The following is a 14,803-nucleotide window of genomic DNA, read 5'->3' as shown; positions in this document are numbered from 1 at the left end:
TTACTGCCTATCTCCAGGGAACCTACAGCTTAGCATTAAAGTAAAAATTCAAATGTCTGTGGATGCCAGGGTGACAAGGAGAGCGAGGAAAGCAAGCCAGGAATAATACAGCAGGACCCTGGTAAACTGGAGAGTGGATGACTCATCTTAGGGAGGAGACCACTAACTCAGCTCCAGTGGATGGAAGCCAGCAAAGAATGTGGAACTGTGGTCCAGAACTTCAGAAGAAATAAGAAATCTACATTTATGTGAAATCTTTGTATTTGGGCAACTGGTAAGATTACAGACACAGTGGACCTGGACTGTATCTTGCTGGCAGGCCCAATTTAAAAAATATATATATATTTTTGGTCTGTGCATTCCCCCACCCTGTAGAGTACGCTGCTAGTCTCAGGGTATTCCAGGCACTTTCATGCAATTGTGCCTTAGCTCCTGCCATACTTCTGACTTCTAGGTCCTTTTCTTTTTGTTCACACTGTCTCTACATGGTTTTTAAGACTTAAATGCTATCTTACATCTTTGGCTTTCCCTGATCACTGTGGGAAAATCAGACCGTGTGATCCTCTCCACCTTTTCTTTCTCATAATGTACATATGATCTAACAGAAAGCTACCCTGAAAAATACAACATCTGGACTTTTGCTTGCATCCAAGAATAAGTAACAGGGACCAGATTTACTGCTCACCTAAAACAACCAAAAAAATGGGGCAAAACATATGAAATAATTTTCAAGACACTGAATCCTAAGCAACAAAGGAAAGTGATACCCAAGAAATGGAAAATAAATGAGATGAGCCCTATGACTGCCCAGCTTACTGCCTTGAGGGCTTCCAGGCCACAGCACAGGGGGATGGGGACTGTGTGGAGCCTGGTGGGCTCCCTGAGTGAGTGCTAGGAGTCTGAGGAGACCAGGTAGGCTATAGTTCACAGACTACCAGAGAGGAGACAGCTTCAGAGTGAAAGAACTTGGAGACTTGCAAAGGTTCTCTTCAAGTATTCAGCAGAGTACAGGTGAGAATATACAGCGGAGGAAATCTCCCGAGGCCAGGGACAGTACCTATTCCCATCAGCCAGGATGGAAAACCTCAAAACTCAGAACGCATTGGGTAGAATACCCAAAAGGGATTTGTATCAGTAGTGAGGAATAATTAGCCCTAGATTAAACACAGTTCGAGTCCCACCTAACAAATCTAGAAAAAGAAGCACAAATTAAACCCCAAAGAAGCAGAAATAAAGATCAGAGTGGAAATCAATGAAACAAAATAAATAAACAATAAAGAGAAATCAACAAAACAAAGCTGTTCTTTTCAATAAAATTGATAAACCATTTGCCAGGCTGACTGAGGAAAACAGAGTAAAGAAATAAATGATCAACACTAGGAATTAAAGAGGCAACATTATTACAGATTCTTTCAATATTAAAAAGATAATGGGGGAATATTATGAACAACTTTATGTCAACAAATTCAACCACTTGGATGAAATGGACAAGTTCCTTGAAAGATACAAATTATCAATGCCTATATAAGAAGAAATAACTTTAATGGCTCTACTTCTATTAAACAAATTGAACTTGTAGTTAAAAATCTTCCATAAAAGAATACTTCAGGCCCATGTAGCTTTACTGGTGAGTCTACACAACATCTGAAGAAGAAATAGAGTGACATCAGTAAAAACGGTGGTATAAGGACTTCTGAAAAATTTCTGCTCCAAATAGGCTATGAGAAAACTGGCAAGTATAGTTAGAATCAACTTTTTTAGATTCTGGAAATTAGCCAATAGCTTGTAGTAACCTGGAGAATGTTTATTCAAGAAGAATGGTTGACACTTGGTAAGAACAGTGAGCTTTGTGGCATTTTAACTTACCTTATCCCATCCCCACTGTCTGGCTCTGTGGGTACCTTGAAAAAGAAGAGTCTGCGTTTATGGTGAAAGCCAGCAACCTGGCATCCACTGGAAGGAGCAGAACAGGGCTGGAGCTCTTTCAAATCCTCATTCCCAAGGAACTGTCATTATCTGACCTGTTTGGTGGTTTCCTGGAAGATACCACTTGTAAGGCTGTCTGCATTTGACTTATCTTAGAGCTTGCCTTTTCCCTGGGAGGCAATTACAATTAACTTCAGGGCTGCATGAGTGGTGGATAACAGTAGGCAAACAACAGACTAAAAACTTCAAAGGAAAAGCTGGGGGAATAAGCTGTCCATGAGGGTTTTGAAAAGCTCAGACTTAGTCCTGGGAGTCTAGAAGGTCTTACACATGTGTAGGGCTGTGTGCATGCACAGGAAAGACCTGAGAAGGCCTTAAGCCCTCACCGCTGGCTGACCTTAACACTCTATGCTAACAGGAAGTGAAGGCTAAGACAGAGGTGTCAACTGCCTGGCTGGGTGTTGAAGGTGTGCACAGCACACACAGAGCCCCTACCTGGTAAGACTGGGGGACCTACTGGTTCCAGGTGTTTAAGGAAATCGGTTTCCAATTATTAGCTGATCACTAATCTAACTGAGCAAAGACTCCTGTGGACAAACACATTACAACTAAAGAATTAAAGAATTTGTTCAGAGACGTTAACAAGCAACGAACAACTACAATAAGTAGCAACAACAACAAACCCCGGGGAGGGGGAAAAATCTAATTTCCAGAGTTGTCACATTATAGCATTCAAAATATCCAGTTTTCAATAAAAGGTTACAAGACATGCAAAGAAACAAGAAAGTACGCACCATACAAGGGAAAAAGCAATCAACTGAAATGGTCCCTTAGGAAGCCCAGACATCGGACTTTCTAGACAAAGACTTGAAATCCACTATTATAAATACATTCAAAGAACGCAAGAAAAACATACTTAACTAACGGGAAGTATGGGAACAACAGCTCATCAAATAGAGAATATCAATAAATAAATAGAAATTACAAAAGGAAAAAGTAATATCATATCCTCACAGACTCTTCCAGAAAACTGAAGAGGAGAGAATTCTTCTTAAGAATGGCATTCCATGAAGCCAGCTTACTCTGATAGCAAAACCAGACTAAGACAGTACAAGAAAATAAAACTACAGACCCATATTTCTCTTGAACAAAATACAAACAACTCTAAATAAAATTTTAGCAAATCACGTCCACCAATTTATAAAAAGGATAACACGCCATGACAAAGTGGGGTTTATTCAAAGAATGAAAAGTTGGTTTAACATTTGAAAACCAATGTAATTTACCATATTAGCACATTTAAAAAGAAAAATCATATGATTATCTTAGTAGGTGCAGAACAAGCATTTGACAAAAATCCAACATCCATTCCTGATACAAACTCTCAGCAAACTAGGAAATGAAGGAAAAAAGGGCATTTATTAAAAAACCTATGATGATGTACTTAGTGGTGAAAGACTGAATGCTTTCCCACTCACTTCCCTTCAGGACAAAAGAAGATAAGAATATATACTCTCATCATTTCTATTCAACATTGTACTGGAGGTTCTAGCCAGTGCAGTAAGGAGGGAGGGAGGAAAGGCATCCAGATTGGAAAAGAAGAAGCTAAACTGGCTTTTATATGTATGACTGTCTATATAGAAAACCTGGTGAAGTCTACCAAAAAGTTATTAAACTAACAAGATAGTTTAGTAAGGTAGCATGATACAAGATCAACATACAACAATCAGTAGTATTCCCATAAATTAGCAACAAACAATTGCAAATTGAAATTGAAAAATAGTACCATTTACCAATGAGATATACAGGAATAAATCAGCCAAGTATGTGCAGGACTTATACGCTGAAAACTAACAATCAGTGTTGAGAGAAATTGAAGAAGGCCTAAATAAATGGAGGAATATTTCATGTTAATGAGGCAGATGACTGAATATTGTCGACATGTCAGTTCTCCCCAAACTTATCTTTGGATTCAAGGCAATACAAGTTGGGATTCCAGAAGCCTATGTTGTGGAAACTGAAAAACTTATTCTAAATTGATGAGGACATACAAAGGACCCTGAATAGTTAAACCGACTTTAAAAAAGGACAAGACTGGAGGACCAATAATACCTGATTCCAAGACATATTATAAAACTACAGTAATCAAGACCGTGTGTTACTGGTGTAAAGACAGAAGTAGATCAATGGATAAGAATATGTCCAGAAACAGACCTACCCTTATAATGACAATTGATTTTCAATGAAGGTGTAAAGACCATTCAGTTGAGACATGGCTATTTTTTCAACAAATGATGCTAGAACAACTGGATATCCAAATGCAAACAAAACAAAACAGAATCCTCTGATCCAAACCTCACATCATATACAAAAATGAACACAAAACAGATCATAGACTTAAATATGAAACCAATTTGAATTATAAAACTTTTACAAGAAAACATAGGAGAAAACCTTTGTAACTTTGGCAAAGGTTTCTTAGATACTATACTAAAGCATGACATATAAAAGAAAAAAATTGACAAATTGGACTTCATCAAAATAAAAAAAAGTTTGCTTTTCAAAAGCTACTGTTAAAAGAATGAAAAGGCGTAACAGAGACCGGGAGAAAATATCCGCAAATCATGTATCTGATAAAGAACATATTTAGAATATATAAGGAACTCTGTGATGTCACACTCCTGACAATGGATAATTCTGATTTCAGAAAGGGCGGGGAATGGGAGGAGGAGAAAAAGGCTGAAAAGTGAATAATCAAAAGAAGAAATTTAAAAAAAAAGTTGCAAGTAGTAGGGTATTTTAGGGGAAAAGGGTAAACTAATTTCTTCTCATGAAAAGAAGAAGAAATTGAAGAAGTCTGGAATAGGATTATTATAAAGATGGAAAAATATATAGTGGAGGAGAGATCGGATACTTGGAGTTAACACTTATGGCTGCACTACATTAAGAAGAGATTGCATTCATTCATTCATTCAGTTCACATATGAGTGTTCACAAATAAAGGCCTTTAATATTATTGACCATCTGAACTAACTTCTCTCTGACCAAACCTGTTAATGAAATAAAACATTCTATGTTTAAAAAAAAAAAACCCAACAAACTCAAGATAAAATATATTAGTAACTAGGGAACACTAATACTAATACTAATGGATTATAACATATTTGTGGAAGCTTCGTTACAAACTCTGACTTGGGCAGCAGATCATAACATCATAGGGGCATGAGATATAAAAGGTAAAAGTTTAAGACTTTCAAGAAAATGCCTTTAAATTAACCTATAAAAGTTTCTTCTTGGTATCTTTTTAAGATAAGAGAGTGTAGCTTTATTAAAATGTGTAAAAACTGTTTGCACAGAAGCGATTGACATTTCTGAAAAAAAATTAAAAAGTATAAATGAGACAAGAAATTCAAGTGGAAAGTGGTGAGAGGCAGTCCTATGTGGCTCATTTACAAAGTTTGGTCAACCAACTAATAAGCAGATGTTAGTAACTGAATGGCAAGGCTGCAAAGAAACAAAAAAATTAGCCTCTATCCATTTACTTGGGTACAATGGACTCATTTAAGTAAATTAGAGAAATAAAGAAATGACATACTGGGCTATAGTATTTCCACCTTCAACTTGCCTACAGTTCTTAAGTCATGAGAAATGTATCTTAATTCATCCTTACTTCTAAGAAATTATGAGTACAGGGAAAGCCCAAAGGCTTTAGATGAACTTGAGCATTTAGACATATCTGAACTTCTCATGAAAATTTATTTTCAGAAGTTTCTTAAGCGCTCTATGTTCAAAAAGAGAAGCCAAGCTACCCTGACAGCCTTAGAAACAAGCTGGGATGGTTTTTGAGGCTTTTTTGAATTTTAATCTGGAGAGCATTATGTGGATCTCTCTGTCACCTGAAAATACGTATCCAAAGTAGTCAGAGTGACTACAGAACCTTTCATTCACATATTAGATAAAAGTTCTAAAAAATTTTATTAAAATGTTCATAGAGAGGACTGTTCCCATAATGTATTAAAATATGGTCATTTTTGATTGTTGAAACGGAGTTTGTCCTCACTGATCCAGCGTATTTTTTTACGTGGGTGATCTGTCACTGAGTATACTCCTCAGAGCCAGTTATTATGTGATCAATTATTATGTAAAATTTCAATTGTTCAGAGATCGGAACTGAAAACATACCTGGCAGATATAACAAAAACAAAAAACTGAAAGACCTGGGATGTGTATTTGTGTCGTGTGATAGGCAGAGAGAAAGCATGGAAAGAACAGCAGATTGGGAAACACAGGATCTGTGTTCTGGCACTGGGTCTGCCTCTTACTACCTCCCTCAGATCATGGTTCTCCACGTGCAAAAGAGGGGTCAGAGCAGTGGTCTGCAAGGAAATGGGGAGACTCAAATGTGATAATGTGAGTGACTGTGCTCTGATGTAATACAGGGCTATATATAATCACATAATCATCAATATAATTTTATCTCTCAAAAAGAAAGATTTTTTAAACTTACAAAAAGATGACATCTTACCAAGGAGCCTAATAACTCTGAATATAGTATAAAAAACAAACACACACACACCCTGGTAGTCTGAGAATCAGGAAACTTAGGTCTTGCTTGGTTCAAGCGCTGACATAAATGTGCCTTGTGACATTTGCACAAGGTCTTTCCTCTTAGTTTTCCTGAATGTAAAACAGAGGGAATGTAGAATTTCTAAGGGATCTTCTAGGTCATGATTCTGTGACTCTTAAAAATACCATTTAAAAATTCTATTTGTCTTTCATCTGTAGAATGAAATATTATAAAATAATGCACGGTTTTATCTGATAATGCCTGTAAATTAGAGTGTCATGTAAATCGGAATTTCTGACCTGGAAGAGACATATTCTAAATGTCAAAGTGCATAGCAGGGTTAACGAATAAATATTGGGTTGGCCCAAAAGTTCATTCGGGTTTTTCTGTAAGACATTATGGAAACCCCTGAACTTTTTGGCCAACGCAATATTTTCCTGAAGGACATTCAGCAGGGATTCTCTGTGTGCACGTGTGTGTAGGCATGCACCCAATGTGGGGACAGTGGCGGTGGGATGGGAGGGCACAGCAGACACCTGAGCTGTTCAAGGTTGTTACACTCATGTGATAGTTTGCTAGTGACGTGTGAATATGAAGTCAGGGCTTCAGATTATGTACAAACTCATCTGCAATGATAAAAATTGAGAAGTGCTTTGCAAAGGTTTTCGGTGTTTTTTTTTGAGGTTTTCTATTTATGTTATTAATATAGCAAGTATCAAAAAAATACAAAAACTTCCTAGAGATCTTTTAAAATAAACACTTCAAAACTTGCTCATCTACCTTAGGCATTTCTAAGACATATACAATGATAATGTTTTGGGTATTAGCTTTTTTTCTTTAATGCCTCGAAATAGGCATTTCATAATTTTTTTTAGTGTGGTATTATGAAGAGGGAAATGGATAAATTGTCCTTAAAAAAAAAAACAAAAAAAACACAACTATTTATCACTGCAAATTATTTAGGAGGAAAAGCTGCTTACTGTGTCATAGACTCTGAGCCCGGTCTGAAATCCTGGGACTTGAATGACTGCTGTGAAAGAAGAACAAAGAGTAAATCACAAATCACAGAAGGCAACACAGGCAATATTCACACGCTGAAAACCCACCAACTAGATGAATGAGGAGAGAGCATGCCTGTTCTGAACACAAGTGTCTATCGGCATGTCTATCACAAGTGTCTATTCACGCCCATGGAAAACCAAAGAAACAGCTCTCCAGATTGGTTAAGCGCTCTTCATAAAGAAAGTGAGCTTTCAGGTGTGTGGCAAAAAGAGTCAGTTGTGAGTCAGCCTAAATTAATTCGGTAATACTATGTTATATTACTTAAGTTCTAAATTTACCTTTCAACACTGCATCTTTCCTTTGTAATCCTGTCAGTACACTGTATTTTCATGGTGTTACTCACTGAACTATGTGTAAAATTTTGAATCTGCAAGCTCTTTAAATCTTCTACAAAATTTGCTTAGTATGTCTGTTTTATTAATGGCACCTCCATAAGAAAATCAAATAAGCACTTTCAGCGGTGCCAGATTATACTCTGAGTGTTAGACGGTTCCTCTAGAGTTTGAACATTAATTCCAAATGAAAGGATACTGTGGAAAATGGTGGTTGATATGAGACAGTAGTTTAGAAATCAACTTAATCTTGCTATAAGACAGACTTGCAATTTTTTTTTTTTTTACAGATAATTACATGTTATGGGAAGGATCTACTTAAAATTCACATAGAAAATATAAATCACTACTATGTTAAAGTTTTGAATTACATACAAATGAAAGAGATATACCATATCTACCTAATTAAAATTTTAAAACCCCAGAAAACAAAAAGCCAAAATGAACTGAAAGACAAGGAGTACAACTATCTCTTTCAGTCTTAACTTCTTTGAGTAACTACTGCTTTCCCAGTCTTATCTCTACTGAAACTTGTTTGCCTTTTTGGATTTCCTCCTTCACAATCAGATTTCAGCAAGATTTGGCACTGAGTCCCTTTAAACAAGTATTACTTTTCTTATCATAAAGATTTCAAGAGGATTTTGTACTTTTCTGGACCATAATTATGTAATATTATTGCCGGCTATAGACCTTTAAATCAAGCATGTAATGAGAACAACAGTTAAAGGGCAAGGAGACTTAGTGGCAAAACCTGAATGTGGTAGTAAGTGAGCCTATTTCAAAGAACAACAAAAGAACCAATCTCGGATTTTTCTCAACTATTTGAAGATGATCTGACTCAGTTAAAATGTGTTTGGGGAAAAAAGTACAAACACATAGAAAATTTAAATTCAAGGACTAATGCAGACTGCAGAATAGTCTACCTGCCCTCAAACCCATAGAGCAAAAGAAAACCATCAAAACCTCTCAGAGAGCATCAACTGTAACTGAATTTCTTCAGTTTTTTCCCCAGACTTATGAAATAAATTCCAAACACAGCCAACAGATTAAAGGTCAGATGCTTCTTTTACATGGTCTAAGTATTACTTCTCTCTCTTTGCCCAAGGCAAGAGCAACATCTTACCTTAAATACATGTATGTACAGCTGGCCCTCAGTATCCAAGGGGGATTGGTTCCAGGACACTCCCACCTGCACAGATACCAAAATCTGCAGATGGTAAAGTGCCTCATATAATGGTGTAGTATTTGTATATAACCTAACAACCTCCTGTATACTTTAAATCATCTCTAGATTACTTATAATACCTAATAGGATGTAAACGCTATGCTAATAGTTGTAAATACAATGTAAATGCTATGTAAATAGTTGCCAGCATGGCAAATTCAAGCTCTGCTTTTTGAAACTTTCTGGAATTTTTTTTCCAAATAATTTCGATCCCTGTTTGGTTGACTCTTTAGATGTGTAGCCCGTGGATAAGGAAGGCCAACTGTATATGAAATGTTGTAAAACTACTGGATTAAAAAAACCCAACATAATGGCTCTAATCAGAATATAAGTCTACTCCAGAGGTTGAGGGAAGGGAAGTCAGACTGAATTATACATCACTGTTACGTCAGCGTTACTTTTCCTTTGTTGTGACCCTGACTAATGAGTAACAACATATTACTAGGTGCAGGTCTTACCAAACCTGCTTCTAGTAGTCTCTTCATATGAAATGGGTGCTGTGATGTCTTAAGCAGGTTAAACATGGTTCCTGCCCTGTTTCCTACTGTATTACTGCATTACTGTAGCGGGCATATCCAAGTCCTTTTTCATGATGCAAAGGTTGGCTTAACCTATGTTCAAATGCTATGAATCACAAATTAGTAGGAGATCCACATTACAAAGTCTTGACACTGATTTATAAAAGGACACCACTTATTTCTTTAGGACCAATACTTCACTTCTCAACACCTTTACTCACTCATTCCTTGGTCTCAGCAGCAGCGCGCCATATGGGTATGGAGGCAGAAGGAGAGGGAAGAAGGAGGTGTCTCTGTGAGCTGTTTTGTTTCACTTTATCTTTAAACAAAAAAGCCCAAGGCTATGAGACAATCAGCCCATAAGCACCCTCACCCCCCATCAAGGCCAAGGAGTATGATTGCCCTTCTTGCCCTCTTGTCCCCACACACCTCTCAGCTGTTTTGTGAACTTCATTTCCTCTTCATGGATAGCCTTGATTTGGAGAGGAGGGGATAGAGAGAGGAAGATGAGCAAAGCAAAGGAGTTGAATGAAAGGATCAGAATCCGGAGACTCTTGCTTCCCAAACCCTCACAACTTCATAGTGATATTTTTAAGTTTAGATGCAGTGAGACAAACGTGAAAGGAATGATTAATGGAATGATTTTCAGTGCCTCCAGTGATTACATGGAGATTTACCAAGAAGAAACAACTCATAAATAACTTTGGAAAAGAGAAATGGGCCATGCAAACAACTCCCCCAAATATTTCTATAAACTTGAAGCATGAATGTAAAATTAAGTAAATGTTCAATCTATGTTTGTTGCAGCAGCACACCAGCTTTAAATAAGGCAAATTTATGATATACTAGAACTCTATTTTTAAAGCTATTTATATACCTCCTGATATCTACCTTTTCCAAAGAATTAATATCTGCAATTGTTTTATATCCACTTTGTAGGAATTTTTATTTAAAAGAAAAAAACCCAACAACGAGGGCCGTCGGTTAAATTCTAATCCTGGTTCTGTCATTAACTCTCTATGGCCTCAGTAAGCCACTTAACTTCTCTTGAGGTCTGTTTTTCTTACTTGAAAATGTACAGGAGGTGCTCAGAATAAAAGCATGAACTATCATAGCACCATTCTTATATTTTACAGATGAGGAAATGGAGGCCCAGAGTCAGCAAGATTACAGAAGTAGCCTGAAGGTTACAATCCTGTTTTTCAAACTGGTTTAAAAGCAAAACTAGTTTTCAATACAATTTTGTTTGAAAGCCTCACATACAAACACTGAAAAGTAGAATTTCTCTAGGTGAAGCTAGGTTTGGTGGTCTGGCAAACCTGGCCTCCCCAGACCTACCCCACAGAGCCCTGAGGAACAGGGCTCTACAGAGGAGAGAGTTTACAAACCACTCGACTAGATAAGCTCTTTCAGGTTTTCTCTGTTGCTAAAATTATGTTTCTGGGAGCATAATTTTATGACTTTAAATATTCATACAAGTTTGCTGTTGATTCTTTGATTTTAGAATTTATTGTTGATTATTTGAGTTGTATTTGACGCTAAATCCTCCAATTATGCTTTTCCTTAAGGACAAAATATTCCTCTGCATTAAGATGCAGTTTCTATAAGTATATTAAAACAAAAAGTAAAGGCCTTCATCTTGATTCATGATTTGTAGTTTGGGATACTAATTATGCCAATTAAAAACGACAACAACAATAAATACTTAACGGAAAGCCACTCTAGGGGCAAGGCACCGCGTTACGTGCCCTGGAGATACAAAGCTATAGGCTCTGAGAGCTTATACTCTAACAGGGGAAGGCATGGAGACAACCAACAAGGCAGAGGGAGATCCACATTATGATAAAGGAAAAAAATGTGCAGATATAAAGGAACAGAAGCCTTGAATTGCAACTGGAGGCTTTTGAGAAGGATTCTCAGAAGAGGGAGCATTTAGCTGTCTCCTAAGGGATAAACTGAATTTCTGATAGTTGGCGTAGCACAAAAACTATACAGCTGGAGAAAACAGGGTAAGCAGAGGTTTGAGGTTTTGTGTCTGCAGGGCAGCATACTCGGGAGGGTGATTTGGGAGATGAGGAAAAGTGGGTCAGAACTTCTGTTCAATCTCTGAGGGATGAGAGCTAGATTAAAACCTAAGAGATTTGGACTTCAAAGACAAATACAGCATCAGCTAAGATGTCTGAGCTGGTAAATCACAACTTGATTTCTATTTTAGGAAGGTACCTCTGGTAGGCAGGTAAACGGTGCAGTAAAGACTGGAGAATGGGAGCGTGGAGACCTCCACAGGTAGGGGCTGGGGGGCTGGTTCCAGCAATCTCCTTCCCAGGTTCCTCCCCCTCAGTGCACTCTTTAAAAAAGCTGGTGCTCCTTAATGTCTTCTACCCTTTAGTTCTGTACACTCCTCTGTTCCCATGGATTCGACAGGTATGTTTATGCTAAAGACTTCCAAATCAATACCCAGAGCCTGGATCTCCAGTTTTCTTCAAAATGATTTGGCAATCGTTAGTTTTCAGCAAATCTTGTAAATACGGTCGTTTTTCTGAACATACACTTGGAACCATCCATCTTCATCAGAACTACCTCGCAAGCCTGAGTTCTCAGCAAATCTCTCCCGAGCCCCCTGGCTGCTGCACAGGTGCTACACACAGCGCAACTTACGCTGAAGTGCCCTTCTGCTTTTACACACTGATGGTCACGTTAGAAACCTAGGTTGCTCCTTTTCCTTCACATGGATTTCCTCACCAAACCCTACTTTCGCATTATGGCTGGCTTGGATTGCTGCAACAGCCTCTCCTGGTCTTATTTCACTGCTTTTTTTTTTCCCCCCTTCTCAGAGCTTAGAGAATGAGCTTTTGAAACAACTGATTTGATCATGCCATCCTCCATGTTTTAAATCCTCCAATGGCTCCCCAGTATCTTCAGGATCAAATCCAGCTCCTTAACATGCCATACAAGGATCTTCTTGATCCCATCTCCTCGTTCAGGTTCAGCTTTCTCTCTTTTTAACTTTGCAGCCTAGGCTCCAGCCATGATGAAATATTTGTGGTGGCCTGTGTGCCATGTCTTCATATTTGTTCAGTCTGCCTGGAATGCTCTTCCTCCCATAAAACTCAATTTAGAAATCAACCCCTCTGGAAAGCCTTTCCTGACCTCATTAAGCTTGGGTCAGGGGCCACTTCCATTTGCTCCCCTGCATTTCATATAGAACTCTCCCAAAACAGACTTTTATGCTGTAAAACCCCCGATATTTGACTGTTCTTTCAAGAGAGAAGTCCTTAAAGGTGAAGGTAGATGATGATTCCGTAACACACTGGAGTAGAGAAGAAAAAAATCGGGTTTTTAAAAATTGATTTGGTTTTGGGCACACTGGACCAGAGATTCCAGAATGACACCTTCGTGAACGTGGAAATTTCTAGTAGGTGGTTAGAAATACACTTGGGGAATTCAGAACAGGAGCCGAAGTTACGGATGTAGACTTTGATACATCTGAAATACCAAAGTAATATTTGAAATGATAGGGGTAGAGGATAATCCAGAAAAAAGTGCTAGAGAAAAATAAAAGACATAGCATGTAGCTTGTAGAAGGCTGGTATTACAGTGGCAGGCAAAGCCAGAGAACGAGAGAGAAACAGGAGAGGTAAGCGCACTGTTACAAACATTAAGGAAACAGAAAAAAGCAGGGGTGTTAATGACCCAGAAAGCTGGCATACGGAGGATTTTTTTACACGGTCTGTAAACTGCTGGAAACAGTCCCTCCCTCCATCGGGTGCTTTATCCCTTATCCCTTCCCCTATGACCAGCTGGTTTTTCAGTTTCTCTGATGAGCACTTCTAGCTACTTGAGGGCTTCTGCACAAGCTGTATCTAATGCCTCAAATGTATCCTCCTGCCCCCCACCCCCTTACAAAAACCACCCCATCCACTTCTCACCACAAGGCCTCACAGCTTCCCTTCACTGTCCTTTCACTGCTTATGTTTTAGTTTTATGACTCATTAATTACAGTTATTTTCACTCCTTAGGCTGTAAGTTCTGTAAGTGGAGGTACTATTTCTGTTTAATTCACCATTACACCATCCAGACAACATTCTATCACAGTGCCTGGAAAAACAGCAGGCATTCAATATATATGTGTTAAATGAATAAACTATAAAGACACCAAAGGGGTGGAGGAGTGAGGATGCAGATCATTGGTTGAGTGAGGCTAGAAAAATGTGGGAGGGGAAAATGACCAAAAATACAAGTGGAGAGGTCGGCCATAGAAAGGAGGGCACTTCTTTCTATGATCTGAAAGCAGCTGGAGAAGGAAGGGGAAGTAACAGAAATACAGAGAAAGCAGGGAGACAAAGTCAGCCTGGAGTAAGAGGTTACGTGGACCTTACCATGACCAGGCACTGTAAAGCATGGGGTAGGGAGTCAGTCAGGAAGAACAAAAAGATGATCAAGACCACGGGCCTCACTGAGGCTGGGAACCACAAGTAAGACACAGAGACAACCACCACAATTCTGTGCTTTTCTTTAGCAATGATGAATTCCAGAGTAGAAGTGAGAGAAATGGACAACTGGTTTACCCCCAGACCTGGGGACTGGTAAGACCTGTATGCCAAGTCACACCAAGTGCCATATGTATACGACATCAAAGTGCTAAATAAGTGCTGCTTCCATGCATTTATTTCCTGGTGATCTAAGTGAGCTGGTTTGGGGAGAGTGAAAACTGATGGCAGATAACCAAGAAGGCAGGAAACATCAGAATGCCACCACTCCCCCTTTTGAAAAAAGATTTCTGCAAACTAAAGAATCATTTGGGTCACCCACTGCCTCTTTTGGGACTGGACTATTCCCTAGTGATGGGCGATAAGGGAAGGAAACTGAAGAGACTGAAGGAGACGTGGCAATTTTACCAAGCCCACTGCAGCCCTCTGCACACTGTTGACCATCTGCCCGTGAGCAACACCATCACTGCTGACGTTCGACAGGGTCAGGTCTGATTTGGAAGGTTAATACACACCTTAGTACAGCTGCTCCTATTTCTTTGCCTGATCCTTCCTTCATTCAGTAAACGTTTACTGAATACCTGCTTTGTGTCTGATGCTGGGGATTCAATTTTAAACGAGACACAGTCTCTGCCTTAAAGAAGTTATGGCCCTTTTATTCCATCCAAAGACAAAGAAAAGAA

At 38.6% G+C, this 14,803-nt stretch overlaps 1 protein-coding gene across 27 annotated transcripts in view; it reads right to left on the bottom strand.

Moving 5' to 3' along the window:
• AHI1 (Abelson helper integration site 1) overlaps nucleotides 1-14,803 on the bottom strand; it is a 246,470-nt gene that overhangs the window by 54,644 nt on the left and 177,023 nt on the right. For 13 of the 27 annotated variants that reach the window (XR_007470456.1, XR_007470454.1, XR_007470453.1 and 10 more), the window contains 2 exons: nucleotides 9,011-9,076; nucleotides 7,474-7,523 (listed from right to left, as the gene is read on the bottom strand). Coding sequence is in view for 12 of the 27 variants with exons in the window: in XM_049695198.1 (XP_049551155.1) it covers nucleotides 7,474-7,523; nucleotides 9,011-9,076 (116 nt within the window). In the remaining 15 variants the exon portion in view is untranslated. Of the gene's footprint in view, nucleotides 1-7,473; nucleotides 7,524-9,010; nucleotides 9,077-9,851; nucleotides 9,950-10,059; nucleotides 10,103-14,803 lie in introns of those variants that run through there. The other 14 variants (XR_007470460.1, XR_007470462.1, XM_033406659.2 and 11 more) reach the window with 7 other exon arrangements.

This window comes from Orcinus orca, chromosome 12, assembly GCF_937001465.1.
Source record: "Orcinus orca chromosome 12, mOrcOrc1.1, whole genome shotgun sequence".
NCBI lineage: Eukaryota > Metazoa > Chordata > Mammalia > Artiodactyla > Delphinidae > Orcinus > Orcinus orca.
The sequence above is the reverse complement of the archived record's forward strand: the minus strand, read 5'-3'. Positions and strand labels throughout refer to the sequence as shown.